The 25961-nt window shown below is 41.2% G+C and overlaps 1 protein-coding gene across 9 annotated transcripts in view; it reads left to right on the forward strand.

Moving 5' to 3' along the window:
- The window catches only part of LTBP1 (latent transforming growth factor beta binding protein 1), a 244734-nt gene that overhangs the window by 88458 nt on the left and 130315 nt on the right, over positions 1–25961 (forward strand). For all 9 annotated transcript variants that reach the window (XM_066618199.1, XM_066618207.1, XM_066618215.1 and 6 more), the window contains 2 exons: positions 2332–2556; positions 4152–4426. In XM_066618199.1, coding sequence (XP_066474296.1) covers positions 2332–2556; positions 4152–4426 — 500 coding nt within the window. The remainder of the gene's footprint in view (positions 1–2331; positions 2557–4151; positions 4427–25961) is intronic.

Genomic DNA, 25961 nt, shown 5'->3' on the forward strand with positions numbered 1-25961 from the left:
CCTGCTTTCTGGAACTTACCCAAAAGATAGAGCCCCTATAAAAAATACGTAGTCCCTTCCCTACCCAGCAGTTCAGAAGGATACCCTGAGTAATGATATCAAAAGCTGATGAGAAGTCCAGCAGAGCTTACAGGGAAGCACTCCCCAGTGTTCATCATCAGCAAGGCTGTTTCAGTTCTATAATCAAATCTGAAACCAGACTGGAAAGATCAAGATAATCAATGTTGTCCAGGAAAACCTGGAGTTAAGTGGCCAATTCCTGTTCAGTAATGCAAGTTTCTTTCATTCTCAGCAGGACAGCAGCAGCACCAACCATGAGTTGTTGCTGTTGCTGGCCTATCCTGATTTTTCTTCTCACAGAGCAGTGTAGCATTGTGACCTGCATGGGGGCAGCATTGGGGTGGGAGTTGAAAAGTGGTGTAAAGCAACTGCTGAGAATGTTGCTGCTACTGATCAACTGAGAATGAAAGTGACCCACATTCAGCACCATGGTAAGCAGAGGGGCGCCTACCTAATCTCCAGTTGTTGGCTGGACCCAGGCCTCTCCAGAAAGCCTATGCAGTAATGATTAGTGCGCCCTTTCAAGGTGCTTGGTCCTCTGCAGCTATTCAGTGAAGCTTTATGCTGATGCCAACCCTGAGAGCTACAGCTAAGGACCCAATGCTTTTGCCCTTCCCCTTGAAAGAAACTTTTTTACTACCTGTGCAAGCCTCAAGGAATGGGACAACTGCCCTTGACTAGCAGCAGGTCAGGAAATATCATCTATGAAGTTGTGCCTTTTCAGCAAACTTTAGCATCTCCTAACTTTTTGGGGGGCGAGGGGAGTTTCTTTTTTTTTGTATTCTAGTGTAGTTGGACATTGTGCAGGAATTTTTTTTCAGGTTTTCCTCCTGCTATGTGTACCTATGGCATGGCTGATACTGTTAAAATGTGTTGCAGTTGCTAGCTGCAGTTCTTACTGCTTAGGGGTATGATTGCTGTTTGTTTTGCTTTGGCAAAGAACACAAAGTGGATTCATGCCCACATTGCTTTAAATTTACCAAATAAGCAAATCATAATCACTCAACTCAATTTAGACCTTATTTGTGGAAAAATGTCCTGGCAGCTGCTATTTCTCAGCACCCACAAAGCCCTAGACTGGAATTCTGAAAACTTTTTCTTTTTGATGATCTGTATTTCAGTCTCTCCAACAAAGTTGGTGAGTTCAGACCAAGAAGACCTTAAGGTCTGTCTTGGCTCCTCCGCTGGCTCTGGTTTATCACCACCTATCCTGCTGCAAGATCGATCTCTGAGAGTTCAGTTTCTGAGCAGTCCTCAAAAGTGATTTCTCACCATCTCAAGCATTGGAATTGAAAGGAATAATGACACTCATTGGACGCTTTTAAAAAAATGGGTCAATTTTACTTATCAGTGTATTCTTATAGAAATAAATATGCACTTTGATAGTCTGTGGCTAATTTTTCTTGTAACATTTTAAATTATTTTGCAGATTATATTAATTGGTAACCAATTAACAAGTTGCCTTGAGCACTTGAGAGAAAAGGCAGGGTATGCATTTGTATGTAAATGGCACATGAATATTAAAGTGCAAAATGGACAAAGTCTCTGTCCAGCAGGGTCAAAGTCTATGTTAGATTACTCCCATATCTTTGGTTTTCTCCCAAATAGCAGCACATCCCTATATGGACTGTGTGCTGGTGGAACACACAATCCACCAGTGCTAGCTGCTGAAAAAGAGCCATAAAGCGCTTTTCAGCAGCACTTCTTGGTTCTCCCGCCACTTGCTGAGACAGGTGATCGAGTGGGAGAGACGGGAGGGGTGCAGGAGGGTGGAATGGGGACGAGGAGAGGTGAAATTGGAAAAGGAAGCGTAATGATAGTGGGGAGACTGAGGGAGAGAATGAATTTGGCTGCAGTCATGCTTGCTGGATCCTATCTGCCTTTCCTGAAGCTTCCCCACCCACTTTCTCTCCTTGGACATGTGCTAACAAAATTGTGGTGAACGCCCATTGCAGAGTGGGAGACTTACAGAGGTGTAAGGGGGTTTAAATCTTCTTTTGCCTCTCAAGGCTCCCCCATCTTCATCCCCCCCCCCCGAATACACTTGTTTTTGGCACGACCAGCAGGGAGGAGGATAGGATTGGTTGGGAGTTTATTGAAATGTAGCCTTGGAGTCTGTATGCTGTATTTTACTAGATACTGAAGTAATAAAGGTTTGAGCAGAAAATGCACTGTAAATGAGAATCCATCTGCCACTCATCAAGCAAGATGACCACACTAAAAATAAGAGAAAAGAAATGAACACCAATCTTTCCCTGTTTTCTCTTTCAGTTATTTGTCATCTTCCCTGCATGAATGGAGGCCAGTGTAGTTCTAGAGATAAGTGCCAGTGCCCTCCTAATTTCACTGGTAAACTCTGTCAGATCCCAGTGCAAAGCAGCAGTGCTCCAAAACTTTATCAAAATCCTCAGCAGGCGAGCAAGACCGTGGGATCGCATGTCATCCATTCTACACATACTTTACCGCTGACGATGCCTGGACAGCAAGGAGTAAAAGGTAAACACTTCCCTTTTGTGACTAATTTTCCCTATTAGCTGTAGTTTAACTTAACTTTTTATTTTCAGACAAGAGACAGTCATAACATCTGTCCACATAGCTTTAAACATAGCTGGAATTCAAAGTCTATCAGAATGATGGGATGTTCCTTTCCTTAGATGGTTTAACAATATCAGTGCAAACCCATGCATGTTTACACAGAAGTAAGTTTCACTGGGTTCAGTGGGGCTTATTCCCATATAATTGTGTATAGAATTGCCGCCTAAGCAATGTTACTGAAAGCCTGTTTCATAAGGTATTTCACTTTTGTTCATTTGGAAGCAGAAAATAATTCCGGCTTTCAGAGCAACAACAGACTACTGAGATATTCTTATTTTATGTATTCATTTTTAAAGTCAGTGTGTTCCCCCTTCAGCATCTGAGCATCAGTCCTTTAGATTTTGCTAGCCCTTTTAATATTTTTACTGTCAGATAGAAATGAGAGAGAGAGAGAGAGTGAGAGAGAGAGAGAGAGAGAGAGAGAGCGCATAAAAGCAGCGACAGTTGCTTTGATCACTTAAAATTGGCAGATGGCCTTATAAAAGTCAAAAAGGCATTTGGATTATAGCCTCTTGCTGATAGCCGCAGTACCCTTTGGGCATGCAAGTCTGACCAAAAAGTGTTCAGTTGGGTTGGGGCTATCTGACTCAAGTGCAGGAGCTAGCCTAAAACTTTGAAGCTCCAGGACTGAATGCTCATAACCTTACTTTCTAGTACACTAGAGAGGCCCACATGGCCCTTGCAGCCTCACCAATCCAAGGTCCTAGAGCCAGGAGACATCTGCACCAGCTTCAGATCCATGTAGGGCCCAGCACCAATTCACAAATCTTGTCTTCAAGAAAGTGATTACAGCCTGCAACTGTGTCCAGGTCTATACTCAGAAAAGTAAGGCATATAGATTGTCCCTCAGTTTTCTCCTTGCCTAGTGAAACACCAAATTCTGAAGCCAGAAAGATGAAATTCTCCAGCAGCTTTCTGTAATTGCCAGGCACTTGACAAAATAGCTCCAACCACTTCTGACAGCCCAAAGTTAACTTTTCAGAAAAATGTGGGTACATGTTCAAACATGTGTATGACCTCTAGACTATGGGCAGGAGATGGTTCTCATGAAGAAATGCAAGCTGCCTATCAGAATAAGTACAGATTTTAAATTCCACACCAGGCAGTGAATTACTAAACCAGTTTTAGGACATTGTCATTCCCAGGTGGATTTGTGTGTGACTAACTTCTGGCAACGTGTTTTAAGTTATCTTTTCACATAAAAGAGTAACTCACCATAGTCTTCCTGAGTGTTTAATAAGTCATTTAAGAAGTTGCCAATAACTTCTAGTTCTTGAACAGAACTATTTTTTCTATCCTAATAGAAATATATTCTATTTTCTGAATTCTGGTATCTTCTTCAGTGTACACCTACGAGTAATATAGTCTTTCTGTCTTCTGCCAAGATTCTGGATATATAAGATATAGCTTTACAAATTATTGTATTTTTACCAGATGTTTGTTATTAATAAAGTTTAACAATGGCCTTGCTTACTTTTTTTATTCCATTTTTCCAGTGAAATTTCCTCCTAACATAGTGAACATCCATGTGAAACATCCTCCCGAAGCTTCCGTGCAGTTCCACCAAGTTTCAAGAATTGACAGCACATCATCAGGGCAGAAAGCAAAACCATCACATTCTGGACATTCTCAGGTTTATCAAAGTCTGCCATTTCAAAAGACCCAGAAAGTACATTCAACCTACACGCATCAGCAGCCTGTTTCTCATGTGTATCCTATTTCTGCTAAAACTCAACTTGGGCGTTGCTTCCAGGAGACTATTGGTACACAGGTAAGAAAGGTGTTTTAGCTTTTTAAATGTTTACTAATTATAGTTTGCTGTTATGTCCAAAAGCTTTTTTACCTGAGCTGCAGTTCTTTGTATGTTTACATGGGAGTAAATCCCATTGAATTCACTAGGACTTACTTCTGTGTAGATAAGTATAGGGTTACGCTACTGGGTTATTAGATGCGTGTACACCACTTTTAATTACAAATTTATTAACAGCAGCTTAAATTATTGTTACCAAAAACTGGTTTAACCAGCAGAAAAGGAAAAGATCACTAAATTTTGATGGGTTCCCAAGTGTGAGTGAAATTGTTAAATTAATGGATGGAAGGCAGAAAAAAGGTTGTTTTTTCTTCCCTAACTGGGGCCCATTTGTTGGTTTTTGTAAACAAAAGTATAGTGTTGACAGTAACATATATAACTGTTTATAATCTTGAGACAAAAATAAGGGGTTGGGAGGCTCTTTGGTGCTGGGAAAGAACTCATAAAACTTTAACGGAAGTCTTTCTGCAACTCTGTACCCCAATTATTTCCCAACCAAAGAGGTTTGAATGACCATATAATATTTCAGGGTCTTCTCTCCCTAAGTCTTTTGAAAAATTGGTATGTATATTCTTACAATTCTGAGGGCCATTTGAATAGTTCTGCATAGACATGCATAGGTCTGTTACTGCCTACACTGGTCTAGGCAGCGTAAAGACTGAAAACTAAGCACATCAGCAGCAGTATTAACAACATACCGATGAAGGACTCCTCTTGGAATGAAGGTGGTCTTGGAAGATAGAACTTGTTATTGTAAAAATCCTAATGGGCACTGGTTCTCAAACTGCAGTTCAAGAACCAGGGTAAGTCTTTGCATGGGCAGGGTGGAAAGCAGTAACACAATCCCAGGGATCGTCCCACTGCAGTGGTAGGGGGGCTGGTTTTACTTTACTTACTTGCTGCTGGGGTCCAGAGGTGTGGGGAGCCCTGCAGAGCACTCCGTAGGGCTCCCTGTGGCTTCTAGAATGTTACAAAAAAGATCGCAACTCACTTCTGGTTTAGCTATCAGAACTGGGAAGTGGGTTGCGATAATTTTTTTTTAAATGATGTTTTTTTATAATAATATAATAAAGGAAAAACAATAAACATTAATAAAAATACATAAATATACATAAAAAACAAAAATAATAAAAATAGAAAAGAAGAAAAAGAAAAAAGAGAGAAGAAAACAAACTACATAAAATATCTTTAACAGTGTAGTTAAAGCGAAACCAAAAAGTTCTAATTACTTACTGCATTTATATTAATGTTCTAAAACAGGGGTCTCCAAACCCCAGCCCGGGAGCCAGATGTGGCTCACAGCGAGCCTCTATCCATCCCGCAGCCAGCCTCTTGTTCCCTGAAAGCCCTTGGCCCACTTTGCCAGACATGACTGGAACTATGCTCTGGTTGCATCTGAGGGTGTTCTAAGGGCCAGAGAGGTTGAATGAATGAGCCCATTCATTCATTTATTCACACATCTAAGTTCCATCTCTAATTTAGTTATATAAATTTTATATTTAAATTTTTTTTCGGCGCTCAAAACTGTGCCAGACATTTGATGCGACCCTCTGGCCAAAAAGTTTGGAGACCCCTGTTCTAAAGGTTAATGACACACAGCCCAATCCCGAGCTGTCCATTGCACTGGGACTGCAGCGATGCCAAAACGGCTGCTGCGACATTCTGTACACAACAGGGCAGCCGCCACTGGCTCTTCAGGGGGAGTGGCCCTGCAATTGAGTTACTTGATGCTGTAGAATCAAGAACCTCCAAACTGGGCAGCGCAACCCGACACATAGCTCAGGATCTGATGGAACTGAGCTTTACCAATCCCATCTTCCTCCTGCTTCGCTCCCTCCTCCAGCACACCTCTTCCCCGCCCCCTTCCCCAGAACATCTCCTCCCCGTTTTCCCCATGCCCCCACCTACCTCTCTGCCACTTGACAGTATTCCACTGACACTAGCCCAGCGCCGGCTAGCTCCGGTGCTGAGGGCTGTAGATGTGCCTTACAACACATTTAGAACACCCAGCACAGGTAGAGGCCTGGTGGTAAGAGCTCAGGCTTGGGCTCACTATGTGATTTTATGTTTAAACACTGGCAGGTTGCTTAGATCCTGTGATCCATTATTGGAGGTGTTAATAATTCACATTGTGGAGTGTTATTGACCCTGATGACTAATAGGTGATTGTTGTTGTTGTTGTTTTTACTGGAAAAGGAAAGTTCATAATATGGTGTTGATTTTGTTTTACTTGCAGATAGTCTCATGCATAATGCAATCCCCCAGATATTTTATTGTTTTGGCTTAAAGGGGGTACAATCTTGGTTTGATACAGTAGATCTTGACATCAGTGGAGGGTTAATGGAATTTCTTACTACATATTAGAAGAAATATTGTTTATCCTGTTTCCTTTTTAAATTGTAAGGAAAATATTTTTAAATGGTTTATGTGAAGGTTCAAAGACATGTTACAAAATGTTCCCTGCTAGTAACAAGAAAGAAAATACCAGCATTCTGAATTCTCCCTTAAAACAAAGATATTTCACCTCTAGTTATTCTTTTCAGGTGAGCATTGTTCCATATTTTGTTTCACACTGTGATTTCACTTTTCAGGCAGACAGAACCTAGAACAAAGCTGCCCACGCTGAAACCAATAGTTCTGTCACTTATACTGTTCCCAACTATTGCGCTGTTCCTGCTACAGGTCTTCTCTCTCCTTCTAACCACCTATTAACAAGAGTGACCCTTAAAACAAAGATATTTCACCTCTAGTTATTCTTTTCAGATGAGCATTGTTCCATATTTTGTTTCACACTGTGATTTCACTTTTCAGGCAGACAGAACCTAGAACAAAGCTGCCCACGCTGAAACCAATAGTTCTGTCACTTATACTGTTCCCAACTATTGCGCTGTTCCTGCTACAGGTCTTCTCTCTCCTTCTAACCACCTATTAACAAGAGTGACCTGTTTCACCCATATTCTTGTCTTGCATTTTCATTGGGGAATGCATGGATAATTTTGAGAACCTGAATTTGGTGATTTGCCCTGCATCCTCAAAGGAAAAACTGTTATGTAAAGTGTGAAAGAATGATTATGAAACTGAAAACTGCCCTTTCCCTTGTCCAAAAATAAGTACACAAGGGACAGAAAATACATTTTGTCATTCTGTTCTTCCACTTTTGTTCTTAGAATGAATTGTTCTCTGTGTTCAGATATTCTTATCATGTGGTTACTTTCTGATCTGCCTTACATGATTTTGAATATATTAATTTTTGTTTCTTTTAAGTGTTTCTTAAGCTTGATGACCTGCTAGTTTTGGAAAGTACTGAAGTATTTACAGTATTTTGCTTTCGAAGAAGGACTTTCATTCTTAAGGATGTGTAAGAACATTTATTGAATGAAAGCGCTGTCCCAAAACAGGTCTTAATTTAGGGATAATTTCATTGCACACTTGCTGGAAAAATATATAACAAGATGTAAAAATACATAGTAGAAGAATAATGGAACCATTTTATTATCCATCCATAAACCTTTATTGGCATTAAAAAAACAATAAATAACAGTGGCTATGATACCAAAGAGAAAATCACAACAAGGGACTAATAAGGAAAAAAAGGGAGGAAACAAGGGAGGGACATGGGATCAAGGTGGGCGTTTTAACTTGGAAACTACGGAAAGAAACTCTGCTACTGCATTGGTGGTAGCCACAGAGTTGTCACCCAGAAGGACAAGTAAAGGTTCTGTAGAAATACCAGAAAAAGTAGACAAGAAGGTTTTCAGGTGTGTATCTCGGAGGGATTGATGAGCCGGGCAACAAAGTAATATGTGGTCCACTGTGTCCGGTTCTAGGGAACAGAAAGGGCATAATCCGTGGTCACGCAGGATATTGGAGAATCTGCCAGAATGAACGGCTGAGGGAAAGATGTTAAATCTCGTGAGCATGAACGCTCTCCTTTTGATAGGGTTAATTAGATTACTGAAATAATTGAAAGGGCGACCAAGTGAGGGGAGAAGACCAAAAAACTGAGAACAGGTGGGATTAAGAGTGGAAGAGAGTTGGTTAAATTCAAATTCCCAAAGTTTGGATTTGATGATTGAATGGGCCCTATGGAAGTTAATATCTGCGAGGGATTCGGGGGACAAACCTAATGATAATAGCTTGAGATCGATAAGTTTGAACCACATAGAAAGATAAGAGTCCTTTAGTAGATCTTTTAAGAGGGACTCAGAATGAATGTTTAAGTGTAGACGAAGCCAGAACTTGAAAGTGAGGGGCCACGCGATGGTGAAAGGGAGGTGGATCCCTAGTTCAAGCACAGGGTAGATAATCTAATTAGGTTGGGAACCCCCAGAATTCATCTGAGGAAAGAGGCTGCCACTTGGTCCAGATCTTGGTTCGCAGCCTCAATCCAGATGGGGGCACCATACAACTGTTGGGAAAGAATTTTAGTTTTAATACGTGGAGAGCAGCCGGAATGTATTGATTGCCACTAGAATAATGAAAATGGGCAATAGCATTTAAATGAAGTGAGGATAGGGAGACAGCAGATTTCCTATGAGGGAGCCAACTGTGATGAAAGTGAAAGGTAATCCCCAAATATTTAAAAATTTGAACCTGTTGAAAAGAAAGATTGCCTATCTTCCAAGGGAGCGGGGCCCAGGATTTAGCGAAAACCAAGATTTTGGTTTTCTCAGAATTAATTGTTAAATCATTACGTAGATCAATAGTCTTGGAAAGAAAATAATAAGCGGCGTAGGCCCAATCTTGTGACAGACAGGAGGACTGCTTCATCTGCATAGAGAAGAATGGGGAGAGGGACACCATTGAGAAAGGGAGGGGAATTCTGACCACTGGATAGGTGAATGGGTAAATCTGCCAAAAATAAGTTGAAAAGGAGAGGAGCGAGTATACAGCCTTGGCAAACTCCTTTGTTGATGGGAATTTTGTCGGAGGTGGTACCCAGGCCATCAAGATGAACCCTACAGAAATTAGATGAGTGGAGGCGGCAAATTAGAAAAAGCAGATGGGGATCTATCCCACAGCTGGCCAGTTTGTTCCACAGCATGGCCCTGTTAATAGAATCAGATGCTCCGCGGAGATCTATAAAAGCCGCAAAGAGTTTGGTACCATGGTGGGCAGAATATTTCTCGACCAAGTAGGAAAGCAGAAAGGCGTGATCGACAGTAGAAGCACCTGGGCGGAAGCCGATTTGTTCTCTACCCGGGAGGGCTTTGGAAAGAGCCCAAGATGATAATCTGGTGAGTAAGTATTTAGAGTAAAGCTTCCCTATGAAGGAAAGAAGACTAATTGGTCTGTAATTCCCCAGATGGCAGGGATCACCCTTCTTAAAAATAGGGATGAGGGTTGAGGAAAGCCAGGAATTTGGAAAAGACCAGTTTGGTTAACTAAAGTAAAAAAGCTTGGATAGGGGTTCCGACCACCATGAGGGGTTGCTGGATAAAATTTCGCACAGAATGTTATCGGGGCCGGGAGTTTTCCTTGGTTTCAGAGTATTAATCAGCTCTACCACCTCATCTGGGGTAACGGATGGCCATTCTGGGAGGTTTGAGGGGGTAAGGGTAGGGGATTCACAAGAGTCAGTAGCAGAGAAAATTTCCAAGAAATGGGCTACCCAGGCAGACAGAGGGAGAACCATTTATTATCTAAAGACTTATTTTCATATCTTCATTGTGGTTCATCTTCATTATGCCAGAATCAAAAAATGTGTCAAATGGTATATATCAAAAATTCACATGTCTTTGCTGTGAATGTTTCAGAGAACTTTAGAAAGTAATGCTGAACATGCTTTTTCCTGGGCAATGTCTGAGAAGTCAGTTAGAACATTCTAGAGCAGGGGTGCTCACACTTTTTTGGCTTGAGAGCTACTTTGAAACCCAGCAAGGCCCGGAGATCTACCAGAGTTTTTTTTACAATGTTCGCGCCATCATAACATAACATTTATGTGTACAATGTATGTTGGTGTACCTTGAGCCCCACTGAGTATAACAGGACTTACTCCTGAGTAGACATGCCTAGGATTAGGCTGTGAGGCTGCAATCCTAGCCACACTTACCTGGGAGTAAGCCTCATTGAGTACAATGGGCCTTACTCCCGGCGTTTCCTCCCAGAGGCACCTGAAGGGGGGGTCGGCACTCCGCGATCTACTCATTTTGCCTCGCGATCTACCGGTAGATCGCGATCCACCTATTGAGCACCCCTGTTCTAGAGCCTATGGCTACACATTTATTGCAGCATTTTATTTCTAGCTTTAAATTATATTTTATATAATATGTAGAATTTTTTTTTTCCTTTTGACCAGTATCTTTAAAATGTGAGAGAACTAACTCTAAACTAATGGAATGGATAAAAAGCAAACACACACCATATGCAGGGATTATTATTAAAGTGAATTAGTATGCGTCTGTTGTTCTCGGAGTGCAACCATGCTTCAGATGAATTGTGAGCTTGCTAATGAGATAGCAAGTTTATCCCAGAACCTCTAGAGCAGGGGTGTCCAAACTTTTTGGCAGGAGAGCCACATGATCTCTCTGACGCTGTGTCGGGGGCCGTGGAAAAAAAAGAATTAATTTACATTTCAAATTTGAATAAATTTACATAATGACTATATTAGAGATGGAACTTATATGAATGAATGAAGGTCTTGCAATAGCTCAACGCCTATAAAAGTCTTTGCACAAAGCAAGGCCAACCTTTCCTTTGCTACTACTGCTGCATCACAGAAGTGAAACAGCAAGCAGTGGAGGGAGCCCTCGTCCCACAGCTCACGCGAGAGGTCAGACAGTTGGCTGTAATGCTCAGAGCAGTTGCATCAGGCCAGCATGGGCTCCAGCAAGTCTCTGGAGGGCCAGAGACTTACTGGAGACTGGGGTGTCCCTGAGGGCCAGATTGGGAGTCCTCGAGGACCATAAGTGGCCCCAGGGTCAGGGTTTGGGTACCCCTGCTCTATAATGTCAGCTGTTTATTTCGAGTGAGTTTTCACTGGCTCACAAGATGGAGTGCATGCTGCTACAATGGTAACATTTTGTAATGGTGGTTTGCCATGCTGTGTCACTTTTCTCTTTGAAAGTGGAGGTTTTACTCAAGTGAATGCAGTTGTTTCTTTCAGTGGGTGGCCACAGGTACGACATCATGGTGCATTCAACATGTACGACATGACTTGTGGTAGAATGGATGTTCCAAATGAGATTTTTGGGTCCCTGAAAATTCGAGGGGAAGATTTCTAGCAGTTGAGCCACTGTGCCTTACATTCTGTTAGTTTTCAGGGATGGGGGCAGGGGTTTTTGAAGAATGTGTTTCTTAATTTGGAGACTCTCAGTAGTATCAACCTTTTGAACCCCTGCCATTCACATATCTATTTTTTCAGATTAAAGCATCGTTGCAAAGATCAGAATATTGGCATCTTAAAACCATTAATAGCTAACTTTTGATGTTCAAAAGTGAGAAATTTGTTTTTAAATGTGTATAGAAAAAGTGAGGAGGGATAGTGGAGTAGGAAATGGAGGAAATATCATAAGACTTACTGGAAAGTCCCAGCATGAACTTAACCATCACCCCACTATCCAATTGCCATCTTGAAACGTGTTTACAGAATACATCTGGCACAAAATAGGCCCTGGGCTTGGAGCCAATGTTGGCTCAAAGTACCCAAAATAAAAAATGGCAAATAATACAGAGGCTACAACAGGGGAAGCTGAAAAAAGAATATGAGGATAGGAGAGAGAATTTATTTTGAACATCTTATTCTTATTACTTCCAGATTAGCAGCTGAGGCTGTTTAAAAATCCATTCCGATACTGATAGACCTGAAGTCCAGGTGCTCCGTGACAACAGGGTGTTTTCCTGTGTCAGAATTTGTTATGTGTAATAGATTTGATCTTCCACTTTATCAAGATTTTTCTCATGTGATGTAGTTACTGAACTGAATTTCAGGCTTTGTAGACAAATTCTAAGATCTGGAAAATACAACACTCGCACACTAAAACATATAGAAATGGGATTATTTTGGGGAAAAAACAAAACCCTTTCCCAATACATGGATACTGATCCAGAACTCCCTAGTGTGCTCCCTAGTATTCTAGCTCTTGGTAACAACGCCCTTTCCTCTTCACAGTAATGCCAGGCAACACTTCCCCAATACAGCGTTGGTGCTCAGCTTTAGGCTGGCCTGCAGTACCCAGCACAGCTGCCTTGTAACACCCACTGATAAGGCCATAGGTTTTGGGTTCCATGCAGTGGTAGTGGCCTGTTACTTTGTAGTATATCAGGAGGGGAACCTTTTAGATAGGAATGTTAAGATCCATGAGCAACTGTTATTCCATTAAACCACATAACTGCCAATGACTTCCTTCTTGCACAGTTGACAGACAGGCAGACAGACACACACACACACACACACACACACACACACACACACACCCTACTCCAGGTGCCATCTCAACAGCCTGTGGCTAGTGGTTCCACAGACTAGACCAGGGATGTCAAACTCATTTCATATAGAGGGCCACAGTTAGCATTCATGATGCCTGCTAAGGACTTGAAGTGACATCATTAAGCAGAAAGTGGCAATATGAAGCAGATGATGGCCAGAAATAACATAGAAACTCATTAGCTGCTCATTAGAAACTCATTACAAGAGAAAATGTACAAATCTTGTTCATATTTTCAAGATATGATAGAGCCCAATTATCATGCTGGGAGAACCCAATTATAATGGGAGCCAGATAAATTGCTTCTGGGGACTGCATTCGGGCTGCGGGCTTGACACCCTTGAATTAGACGCTGGATACTGCTGGGCAATAGCCAGAGGGTATGGAATGTTCCCAGATTTCTGAGCAACTTGTTAACACTAAGGGAATTCAGGGCACTTTCATTACCTGACAGAATGAGAGAGTATCTAACAGCTGTAAGAAATGTGAAACTGAACTCTAAAAATCTTCCTTTTGCAAAGCTGACCATGCCCTTCTGTCCCCAATTAAATTGCTTTAACAAAGAAGATAAGGCCTATCCAAAAGGCTATTGAAGCTCAAGGTCTACAGGGTAAATGGATTCAGCATTTAAGATTTAAGAATTTCTCAGAGAACTTTGTGTGATTCCCCCCCCCCCAGCATATTTTGCTTCTGGGTTTGAAAAATTCAGGTTCCAAAGTTGATTTTGTGGTTTCTTGAGACAACATGGCTGCATTGGTGCTGGATTGTTGGATAGGATTGGGCCCCAAAACATTCTGAATTGTATTCAGCCCTTGCATGAGTAGAAGGAAGTTCAGACATGGGAAACCCCTTTCCCCTCACATCTGCATCCTGCATCTCCCCAAAAAGCCATTCCAGGAGTTAGGGACCTTTGTAAACAGGGTAGGATGGTATCTAGGGGCTGCAGAAAGTTGAAAAAATGGGCAAAAGCAGAATTAGTGGAATCATGCTCGTGGACACATGTTTTTAACAATTTTGCCCTGTTTTTAACAATTTCTCCCTTCTTTTGCGGCCCCTATAGCCCATCCCACCCTATTCCTAAGGGTATACCAATTCTCAGGAGCAGCTTTTCAAAGAGCTGCTGTGGAGAGGAAGGGGGGCAGAAGTTCAGTAGCATGAGCTTTTATCCACTTATGCAAACTCTGAATATAGCCCTTAGTATCTAACACCACATTTTCTTTTTTGCCTTATTCTTCAGCATGAAGAAACCGATGCTGCCTCTCAGTTGGTGCACCCAGCATCACTTCCGTCCCTTCCACGTGGTAGTGTGGAATTTTTGTTCTCAGATGTTGGACATGTCTGCCTCCAGGAAGAGTAGATACTTCCCACCTCCTCTTATTAATTTGTGTCGTTAATTCAAGTGTTTGAGTCTGTTCAGGATAGTCTTTATCATGTTACTTTGCTTTGCAGTTGTCAGTGTTTATATACTTTTTTGCAGAATGGATTTCTAAAACTGACTTCAGTGCCCAACAATCTTTTATTAATTACTTTGGAATCAGAGGTGATTTTACTGTCTTCAGATGAGACTGATAATGTAATGTACATGAGAATGTGGCCTCTTCTTGGCAAGCCACTTAATCTTTTGCAAGATCTGGTTTATCTTGTGGCTTCTATCCTATATTTTTAGCTTGGATTACAAAAATGCCGTATTGATTATGGCTCTCAAATGATAAATTGTAAACCATCTGCAGGGATTCATGCTATGTGTATTTGTACTGTATATACTTTGGAATAGTTTTAATTCATTTGAGCAATCTAGTTTGGATGTTTCCTACAAGCAGTTATGATATTCTGTAAGATTTTGATGGAGAACCAATGTAAAAATAACCTCAGCATCAGAACTTTTCCTTCTCCAAAGAAATAGTGATTAACCCTCCTCGCAACAACTTCCATTTAGTATGAAGGCATAAACTTAGGACAATTTGCACAACAAAAAGCAAGGATGTTGCTCTTTGAGCAATTTGTACACTCAGGTCCCAATCCCAAGGGCCATTAGCACTGGCACTGAGCTCAACCACCGGTGCTAGGTCTTGCAAACATACCATAAAGCATGTAGGAGGAGGGAGCGCTGGCACTAGGTCAGCGCCAGAAGAAAGCTGCCTGGAAGTGAGTGAGACTGCCAGGTGGCGGTATGGGCATTCTGAGGTGTTCAGGAGGTATTCTGAGGCAGGGAGACGGCAGGGTGGAGGGAGGAACCTGCCCTGGAGGAGGATGGAACCATTGGAGGCCTCTTTTGCCAGATCCTGTCCTCCGTGTCGGGCTGAAAAGCCTAACATGGAGGTTTTTGAGTCTACGCCAGCAAAATAGCCAGCTATTTTGGGGACTGCGCCCTTACTCAAGGAAAGCAAAGTCCCCTTCCCCTGAGGAGACCCCCAGCAGCTTCCTGGATTAGACTGCACCTCATAAGCTCAGCTATCTAGAACTGATCTGCCCCCCCATCAGCTCTGATTGTGCAGCAACACCAAAGGAGCACATGCTGCATGCTATAGGCTAGTAAGAAAATAGATGGCTCCGGAGAAGTAAGCAAAGAACATTTTTATTTACCTCCACATAGGCTGCTGTGTTTCTAATAGGTCTCCTCAGACCTACTCTAGTTCTTTAACTGGTGTTTGAGGAGAGTCAGGAGATGGGTCCAGTCTGGGAAACGGGAATAGGATATGGTATATGTGATTGCCACTGAGATAAACTCCCAACCACCCCAGTCCCCCCTCCCTGCCCCAAAGCATTTCAACCCTCCCCAGAACCCATCAACTTACCTGTGGCGGAGATTCTGTGGGACTTGTGTAGCCTGCATGTGGTCTCCAGGGCTTTGCAAGTAGAGCAGAGCAATTGCTGCACCTGCGGCTCTGGCCTTAAGGATCAAGCAGTCTGCCAGTGTAGGCCCTGAATAGGATCAGGCCCTTAATGGCCAGTTTATTAACTCAGTACTGTGACATGAAGTGAAACCCATACATTTCTATCCCTCTGTCATCTCTGATTAGCTTGTTTGTGGGTTTAAAGTGCTAAATAGTAAGTTTACAGTTGCATTCCTATGCATACCTATTTGTAACTAAGATCCTAATTCCGTCCTTCCCCCCCCCCCAAAATGGGCATGCTGAATCCAGCGGGGGGGGGGGGTGGATCAGGAGGGTTCAGCAGGGAAAAGGGATTTATCTGAGCTCTGCTCAGGCTGGATAACTTTGGGTGGTGGACTGGATCTGGACCACAGGCTGTAAGTTGCCAACTCCTGATCTAAAGTCTAGCTGAGGCAAGCAGCTCATTTATGTGATAAAGCTGTAGCTGGACAATACCATTTCAAATGGCACATGGAACATCACATGATTGATTGCTTATCCCTCCCTCTCTCCTTCCCTGCCACCCACTGGGTGTTAGCAAGAAAGCTTCTTCTGAATATGCACATTTTCAGTGTATGGTTATTTTGTTTTTAATGAGGGAGTATTCAGATTTGCAGTCTCTCACCATCTGAACTGGTACAATCCAGGAGCGGTTATACCACATGTTGAACTAGTTTTGTTTTTTAACTAGGTATAACTTTAGAAACCTTCAGGCTGTATTTTCTGGGTTTCAAGATGCATTGATAATAAGCAAGTTGGGGACAATTAGAAATTGTAAGTCAAAAGCAGGAGCATGGGAACTGGGGCCACCCCTCCTTTTAGACATGGTGAGATGATTTAATACTTAGACTCACAAAAGACAGTTTGTTTTTTGAAAAGAGTTGGCTCAAGTTGTATATATTCATAAGAGATTATGAAACCAAGAAACAAAGATAAACTGAGAGGGGAATTGTTTAAAATAGAATAAGTAAGTGCAAAGGATTATTATTTTTGAATAGTGCTTATTTTTTTGCAGGTGTATAGTGCGTGTGTTTTTTTTCTTTCCTTTTCTTTTTTGGAGTCTTAAGATATTTTCTTTAGGGAGGTGGCAAAGTGTTTAATATGTTAGAATTCGTTGGCTGTCATACATTTTGTTGGCATCAGAAAGTATATTTGCAGCAGTTGTCATGAGCCAAAAGTAATTCAACTGTAGTCCGCGAACTGATTTTTCCATACCATTAAGAATATTGGTCAGCTCATACCTATACTTTGAATCTTTCTGGAAGCCAAGGAGTCTGGCAGCTTAGAGCATTGGTCTACTGAGCCTTATTAAAAGCAAGAAAACAAGCAAATGTATGTTTCTTTTCCTTCACTCCCTCCTCATTCAGCTGCTTTTCATTTTAATTCTAATAAAAATGCCTTTATTATGATATACAATATCTTGTTATTCCTCAAAATATGTTTATAGCTTCAATGATACAGACAATAAAGTTTGTATTGTTAATGTGTACCCTGTTAATTTTCCATATGATTAGTGAGTGTTGAAATTGTTATGGGACACTTGAATGAAGGAGAAATATAATTTAATATGTGTGTCTGCCATGTGTCAAGATTTTACCTAGAAAGGGGAACGCCTTAGTAAAATGTGTTCAGTATCTTTTCATCTGCTTTGCTATAATTCTTGCATTTGTGTTCAGTCACTGATATTTAAATCAGATAATAGTAATTTAATTAATGCAGAGGTTTTTATCGTATGAAACAATTTATCCTCACTTATCAGTTGCATTTAACTAATGGCATTTGCATGCCATTTTATGAATATAATGAATGCTGAACTTAAGCTAGTTGGCAAGCTTATTCAGAAGTAGCTGTTTTCAAATGAGAAAAAATCTGTTAGGTTCTTAAGAATTTTGAAACTTAGACTGAGAATTGTAGGAGTTTTGACCTACTTTTACTTACTTCCTTGTTTTTAATTCTTCAGAATTTTGCTAATGCATTTCATCTTGCTTTCCAGTCTTAAAGACAAGGAATCTCTCCGGTTTATATGAAAAGTAGGCTACTTGGGAGCTGACAGCAAGCTATGTACTAAGGCACGTCAAAGAGGACTGATGCTGTTTTTTATTTAAAAAGTGGAACTGCTTAAGGAGAAGTAAATTTAGAGTAGCAAAGCAATAGGGATGTGTGGTACAGGTCCACTGATTTGTCCCCTTCTGATACCGGGGTCCACCTTTAAATGCCTTGTGACAAGGGGAAAAAAATGCCAAAATCCCATTTCCTACCTTCACGCTGTGAAACTGCACTGGTTGTAAGCTTCTCTGAGTTAAAGATAGCTTTAAGGACTCACTTCCAGGTCTTCTTTCATTGTCACCTCAGAATGCATTGGTATAAGTGCTATACTGCATTCAGCCCCTAGATGGGGTGAATAATGGAATGAAATTATCCGATCCCCATTGTAATGCGATTATATCATTAAGTGAACATTCAGTCCAATCTATTGCCTTTGCTGTGTAAACAGATACTCCCTGCCAGATACTCACTGGTTGCACAGACTACTGGAGATAGATTGCCTCTTCTTTGCATTAAGAGCCTGTATGTTGTGTGAAAGACACTCTGCTGCAGGCTGTGGGAGACATGATTGCCTCATTAAGAGCATCTTTATTTTGTACCACCGTCATATATGTAGTCCATTGTTAAACGAACAGTTGTTAAGCGGCACACGCCTGTATTACCTTTGCATAAACAGTGTTGTGACCCAGTCTGAATGACATGAATGGCACATGGGAATGAGTCGTGGGAGAATTAAGTTGGATTTCCGTTGTGGGACACAGAGGATCCCCAGTGTTACATGAATTATCTACTCACCAAACATACCAAACTCTCACCAACTGAGAGTGCATTGTTTAAACAGGATCTGAAACCTGAAAGGATAAAAGTCATATCAAGAAGCATGATTTGTAGCTGAAAAAATGGCAGGAAGGGTACTGGATTCCTCTCAATCCCCCTCTCTCAAAGGAATGTCTTATCTACATAAATGGCATTGAGGCTGTCCTGTGTGTGTGAGTATGCTGCATGTAGTTAGGCTTTCAGAAAAGTACAGTATTTTGAGCACCAACTGTAGCCTGTTGTCCAGGTTTCCCTCTTACATTTTGATTAGAGCCATGCCTAGTTTCTCTGAGGTTCTTTTTTGTTTTTTTCTTTTCATCAAAAGGTGCCATTTCAGGAACTTCAAAGTTTTCTCCAAAAGACCAGTACTCTTGCAGGAAGAAAATCTTCTTTTGCTAAGTAATTGAACACCCTCCCTCTCTCCTGCCAAAGTGCTGCAGAGCTAACTTGGCTGGATTAACCAGCCTGGGACTCATTTTTTCACCTGTGTGTCCCTGTGCATGTTTATGAGTGAATGAATGAATAAATGAATTACAGCACAGTCCTATCTTGCACTGAAACAGGCAGGCCAGGAGGCCTGTGCTGTATCCAGTGCAAGATTGGGGCCAGAAGTGGCTCAGCCAGAGGCAAGGAAAAATGCTTCCCCTTAGCTCCACTAAGCCAGCACAGCCCCAATAGGTCTCCTTGCCACTTCAGGAGGTGGCACAAGTCCAAGGAGAATGGAGTGACTTTGAGTCACTCCGCGCTGCTCGGGGAATGGGATTGGGAACTGGCATAAGTGCAAGGTCCCAGTCCCGCCTCCCACTCCTTGCTCGCCTGCCTCCTGGAACACCCTCTGCCCGCCCTTCCCCGGAATGCCTCCCTCCTCTCCACTCTCCCCAGACCCCTGTGCTGGCTGAGCTCAGCCAATGCAACTCTCCCCCCCAGGTTGGCGCAGAGGCTGGATGCAGTTTCTGTGGGCTGGCGCACGTCCATACGCTGGCCCAACTGAGTCCCGAGGAAGCGCAAACATGCTTTACGGCACATTTGGGACTTGCACTGGCCTAACAGAGAGTTAGGATTGCGCCCTCAATCAATCAATCAATCAATCAATCAATCAATCAATCAATCAATCAATCAATCAAAGACTGAGCAGGAGAAAAATGAGTAGCTGTGACAGGGAGCTGCATTAGTCCCCTCAGTGCTTGGAATTGCTGTGGAATCTTGAGAAAACCTTCCCTTAGCTAGCTTCCAGTGTACTTGAACTACCTTTCCCAGGAGGCTGCAGAGCTAAGCACAGATGCAAGGATTATGAAAGGAACCTCTGAGGCAATGCAGAGTCCACAGATGGCTGGAGGTCGCTCTAAGTTATTCCTTTGTTGCTCCCTCTGACACTAGTGGAGGCAAGGAGCAAAGTAACCTGGTGACCTCAGTAGAGCATTTGTAACAGAAGCAGATAGTGTGATAGGCATGTAGGAAATGATGGAGAGTGAGAGGCCGGGTTGGAGTGAACATTATTCAGATAAGGGCTATGGCCAGGCCTATCTTGACCAGTATTGCAAGTGAAAGTGAGGCAGGCATGGCTCCAGAGATCAGTTCTGGTTACTGTGGTCTACTGTGAATACTGCAGATTCATGACCACGTTGACTATTGATGCTGTTGGGCCTGTTCGGAGATTGTTTGAAAGAATGAATCGGTTAATATAGTTATGCTCTTGTAATGATTTGTAAATAACTTTATCCATTTGCAGTTCTTAAATATATATGGAATGAAGTTGTATGTGCAAGTAGGGACGAGTATAAGATAATGTCAGACATTGATGTAATCAACAGTAACTCTTTAGTCTGCATGGATTCAACCAACTTTATTTGTGCAAGCCTCATCAAGGTCAGAGGGGTTTCAATTCATGGCAGGCTTTGAGGGAAAATCTGCCCATTGCAGACAGATTTTACAGATGTTTCCTAGGGATGTCAAAGAATATTTCAGTGGTCTCCAAATATAATGCAAACTGCCACATTGTAATTTGCCAAATTCTAATAAAAACTATTCTTAAAGTAAAATCACGTTTCACACTTTTATGGTTTTTCTTTATGAAGCACTTTTCTTCAAGAGTAGTCAGAATTCTCTCATAAAGTAGAATAGTTATAGTTGCCTGGAATTCTTTGAAGCTCAGGGCTTAGCTACAGAAGGTCTTAAGCAAACACTGTCAGAAAACTGCATGGATATATTTACAGGAATAATGTCCCATCTGGTAAGATGCCCTGTAATGTCAGAGGATTAAATGTGTATCAGATAGTAAAAGCATCAAACACTCTTTTAATTAGTTGATAAAAGAAAAACATAGTGATTGTTGCTTGCTTAGGAAAAATACTCATTGGAAGCCAAAGCAAAGACTGTACACATTCATTTAGAAAGCCTGGAAGTACTTCAAAGTATATCTCCTCTTCATCTGAAACCATACTGCTTTTGTGTTAGTGGTGTGTTACATGGCATTATTCAGCATACTCATCTGCCATTCTGTAAGTTAAGGAAATACTGTCTGTGTATGGTGTTTGGTCATTATATTGGCAATATGGTTGAACAAGTGTTGAGACTTTAATCATTGAGAAAAGAGCGAGTAAAAGGTAGTTGCCTGCTAAACAGCTAACCAAGCTTAACCAAGCTTAAGGATGTGTCTGTCCACCTTAGAATTGATGTTATCATGGCATTTAAAAAAATGTATACTGTACTCTGAGTTGGCTTGTGAGGTCACGGCTTATTTCTCAGCTAAAAAGTGAATTTATTTCAGTCAGTCTCAATCATGCAACATCAGTTTTTTATTGGCTATACTGTGGTGTTTAAATAAAAGCTTGCAATGGAAGGCTGCAGGTGGGTTCATAGCCATCTGCAGGGGCTTTCTGTTCCTCACAGTTGGCATGATTTGGCAGTGCTGTGAAACTGTTGGATCATACAGAGAGCTCGATTGCATTCCAGCAGGGAGCAGTGTGTACGTTGTATGTGCCCTTTCCTGAACTGGCTCGGCTGTGTTGAAACAGATGGGGAGTGTGTGTTGTGGGAATAGACCAGCATCCTTTTTGGAAAGTTTATCACTGATGACAGTACCTTGCTTTATAACAGAGTTCCATGACTTAAAATTATGCCTAGATCTTGCAGAGGAAGTCATAGAGTTGATGAACTTCTTTTCCTTGAACCACAGGCAAGGAGTTCCTCACAAACCTAACCAAAAGGGTGGGAATGCAGTACGCTGTCTTTAGTTCTGGGAAGTACTGGAACTGTTCACGGATCTATTTTACAGAGAACTGTATAGGGAAAACTGAAAGTTTAATAGATGTTGAATTTTCCATTGATTAATTATGTTTACTGGAAATAACGAACAAATTGAGAACAAAAATGAACAAATCGCATGGATTAATATTACAGAATGATTGCTAGGGAGTTCTTCTGTGTGAATGCTTCCGAGGTGATTCAGAAGTGGAAAGAATATGTGAAAAACAGAAACATGATTTTATGAAAAAGACATGGCTACTATCTACATTTTTTCGTTCTGCAAAATTAGAATTCCACTGCTGTGTGACTAAAAGGTTATGTTTAAAAAAAATTTTGTGGTATGAAGCAGGAAGCTGAAAAACTGGGCATGCAAAATGGATAAGGATGGAATTGAGGAGAAGTATCCCAGATAGTTTAATTTCAGTTGTGATTTCCCTTGTTTTAGAGATCCTAAATTGCACAGAATTGCAGCACCGCACACAAGTCATACTGATGTCCCATTCCCAAAAGGAATATTCTGTTGCTGTTTGGATCTTAAATTGTGTTTGATTTTAGTCATATCTGCTGTTTCTTCTAACTTCAATTTCACATCAAAGCTGTGGGATCAGAACAAAGGATTAGTGAAGATGATGCTATTCCTAATCCAAAATTAGAGTCAGATCTATTAGATTTTACTTTCTCTGCAGTTACAGTTTATTACCAAATGAGCCATTTCTTTTGGATAAAGATAATGGTGGCCCAGTTTTATGAACAGTGACAGCACCGAGTCATCAAGTCATAGGACTGAGCAGTATAGAGTATCAACTCTGATGCAGAAACACAGTGCAGTCTATCTCCTTTCATCAGCAATAGAAGCAGCAGGAGCAATCTCTGCTGGCACTCACTGGGATAGTGGTTGAGCAAAGATTTCATTTTATTTTATTACCAAAATTTATTCCCTCCCCCCTGAGTTTATATATGGGCTGCCATGGTAGCTCACAAAATTACAAACATGCTAAAGCTAGTCTAAACAAAAAAAGTTAAACAAAGTGATCAGCCTGATAAGCACAGCCAAAATAAAAGTCATCAGCAGACAAAGAGAGAATCTTTCTAAATAAGGACTTTCCCCTAGCTGCTTAAAAGTCTCTAGCAAAATGACCAGATTGGGCTTCCCTGTATTGGGAGTTCTACAGGGAAGTGCCACAACGAAGAAGACCCTGATGCTTATTGTCACTGCTTTGCTTGAAATGTCTGCAGCATCTAGAGTACTGTACTGTACTCTGTAATCTCTTCCATCTGTACTGTACTCTGTAATCTCTTCCATCTGTAGAGTATAACAAGCTAGAAGAAGCCTAAAATTCTGATGGGTCACAGAAACACCCAAAGATGATGCCTGAGAACATTTAATACTACCAGTTTAGAAAACAAAACAAATCTTCAGATTTTAAGAACTGAAAAATGTAAAGTAGGTTAGACAATTCCAGTCTGACTTGAAGCAGATGAGTTTTCTGGAAGTTGGTTTTGGATCTATGACCGAGGCTTTAAATTTTCTCTGTTTCTTTTTCTTTTTTACTAATTTACATTTTTTTCCTAATGCATACTTTGAACTATGTCCGATAATAAGTGCTAACTTTCAGCATGTATGTACAAGCCAAAGTGGAGAGAATAAACTATTTAACTGATCTGAAAAATAATAGAAACAATTACGTTAATGTATCAAATATCCTAGTAATGCAGCAGGAAAGAAGGAACTCCAAACCATTGCTTTTTATAAACACAATTTTTCTGTTGTGTTTATATCCTCCCCCTCCTCTTTTGGAATGTATTAGCTATGAACATAGGTAGTTTCCAACCAACACAGCCTGGTCCACCACCATTATAGGTCAGATGACAAACAAAGGAAGGGGGTCTAGACATACTGATCAACTCCTGAGGACACAGACTTTCTTTTGAAGCTGTTCTGTTGGTGTCTGCTAAGCATCCCTGTCTGACTTTCCTTATTTTGGACAGGAGCCTAGCACAACGAACTAGGTTGGCTGGCTCAGTCTTCATACCAGAAGGATTTCCAAGAGTTCCCTAGTTTCTTTCTACCATATAGGTAGTCACTTCTCTCATTAACCATCCATCTTCCCTTTTGCCTGGTGTCCTGATTATGTGGTCGCTATCCATTGGTGTCTAGTATTGATATTTATTCACAGATGCCCTGTGTGAATTTACATGAAATAACCTTTCAGCTTGTAAACATCCTGCTGTTTTATCCTGCCATATTTCCCCTTGAACCAGCAGTTCCAGCCAAGCCTCAGAGCCTCTCACTTGTCTTACTTGCTTCTCATATCATCATATTGTCCATCTTTACCTTCTGTGACTGAGAAACTCTATGGAATGTGCCAATTGGCCTGCCTTCCTTTTTACCCCTTGTAGTTTGCGGTATCTTCACAGCATGTTTTTAAAGCCTCACATCTAATGTCAGACAAGATTACCTTAATGATCATAAATAGCTGGCTAAACAACAGAAACCCACTTTCCTCTTAGGCATTAACTCTGTTAGAGCTGCCCCAAATGTTTCTCCTCATTCAGTGGAAAACAATCCTGCTTGATGATTATGCTGGCCATCTCAACATATCCCATAAACTGAGCAATTCTAATATGTTCATCTTTTCATTGCAAGTGCAAAGCTATACAACATTAAATCATGCCCTGTGTCTGCTTCTCTTCCATACCGAAACCCAGTGCTAGGTTTCCTAGTTCAGTTTGCATTTCTTGATACAGATCAGTTCATGGTGGATTTGAATAGCATCTAGCTACTGATTATACTGTCTTTTTTGTTGCTTTGAGCTCTTCAGATGTTTTAGGGTTGAATGTGGGAGACAGACCAAAAACTGCAAAGCAGACAAGCATGTCCAATTTTTGCCTTACAAAATGGCAGGGCTCAACATTTATACAGCAAGGCAGATTCTGTAACTAGGCAGATCTCCTACCATTTAACATTCTCTTCCTGTCAGAATGTTTCGACTTATTTTTTTCTCTGACAAATGTATTTTTTCTCTCTCTTATCAGTTCTGCTTGGAATTGCGCCAATGATTTTGCTGGTGCAAGCCTGAGTAGCCCCTTGGCTGCTGGGGTTTATCCAGGGGGAAGTGGATGAATTTTCCCTTCCTTCAAGACCTCCAGCAGCCTCTCTTCCCATGCTGAATATAGCGGAGGCCATTTCAGCACTGCTCCATCGCAGTGTGGCAATCTCAATAGGATTGAATGGTCCTTCTACTAAATCACCAAATATTTTTCCTGGATAGTAATAATGGCTAATTTACCTGTGGTGATTATGTTTAATTTTTTTTTTTTTCAGTGTGCATCACTTTGTATATGGGTTGACTTTCATTTGCCAGTCATTGCCCAGTCACCAGTTGAAGAAATCCTTTGAAGGTTTTTCATAGTCTGCCTGGGATTTTATCATCCTGAGTAATTCAGCATCATCTGCAAACCAATTACAAAACCTTATTTTCCACTTTCAACTTCATATATTTTATGAGTATGTTCAATGGCACCAGTCCCAGTAAAAATCCTTGGGAGACTCTGTTTACTTCCAGTGTAAAAGCTGTTTATGTCTATCCATTTCTTGTTTTGTTTTTGTTTTTTTAAAAAAAGCATTTATTGCTTTTTTTTAATTGAAGTGTTTTGAAACCAAACAAAAAGTAAGTAGAATATAGCATTGAAGAATGACTTCCCTACATATTACAATAAAAGTGAGGCTAACAACTAAGCAGACAACAGTTGTACTTGGCAAAATGGATTGGTCCATTTGTTTTATGTCCAGTTAGTACTGCAGCAAAGGACTGTAGGGTCTTTTAGCCCATGATTTCTAACAACACAATCCTAGGCATGTATCAGAAGTAACTTTCATTGAGCTCAGTCAGACTCCCAAGTAAATGTGTATAGGACTGCAGTCTAACAGTGCAATCCTATGCATGTCTACTGAAAAGTACCATTGTATTCAATGGTGTTAACTCCCAGGAAAGTGTGTATAGGATTGCACCTCAAGTTGCCTTAGGAGTCTTTGTGTCTGACTACATGAAAGCTGGTTGCAAACTACAAAAATGCTCACTGGATCAA

Source organism: Tiliqua scincoides, chromosome 1 (assembly GCF_035046505.1).
Source record: "Tiliqua scincoides isolate rTilSci1 chromosome 1, rTilSci1.hap2, whole genome shotgun sequence".
Taxonomy (NCBI): Eukaryota; Metazoa; Chordata; class Lepidosauria; order Squamata; family Scincidae; genus Tiliqua; species Tiliqua scincoides.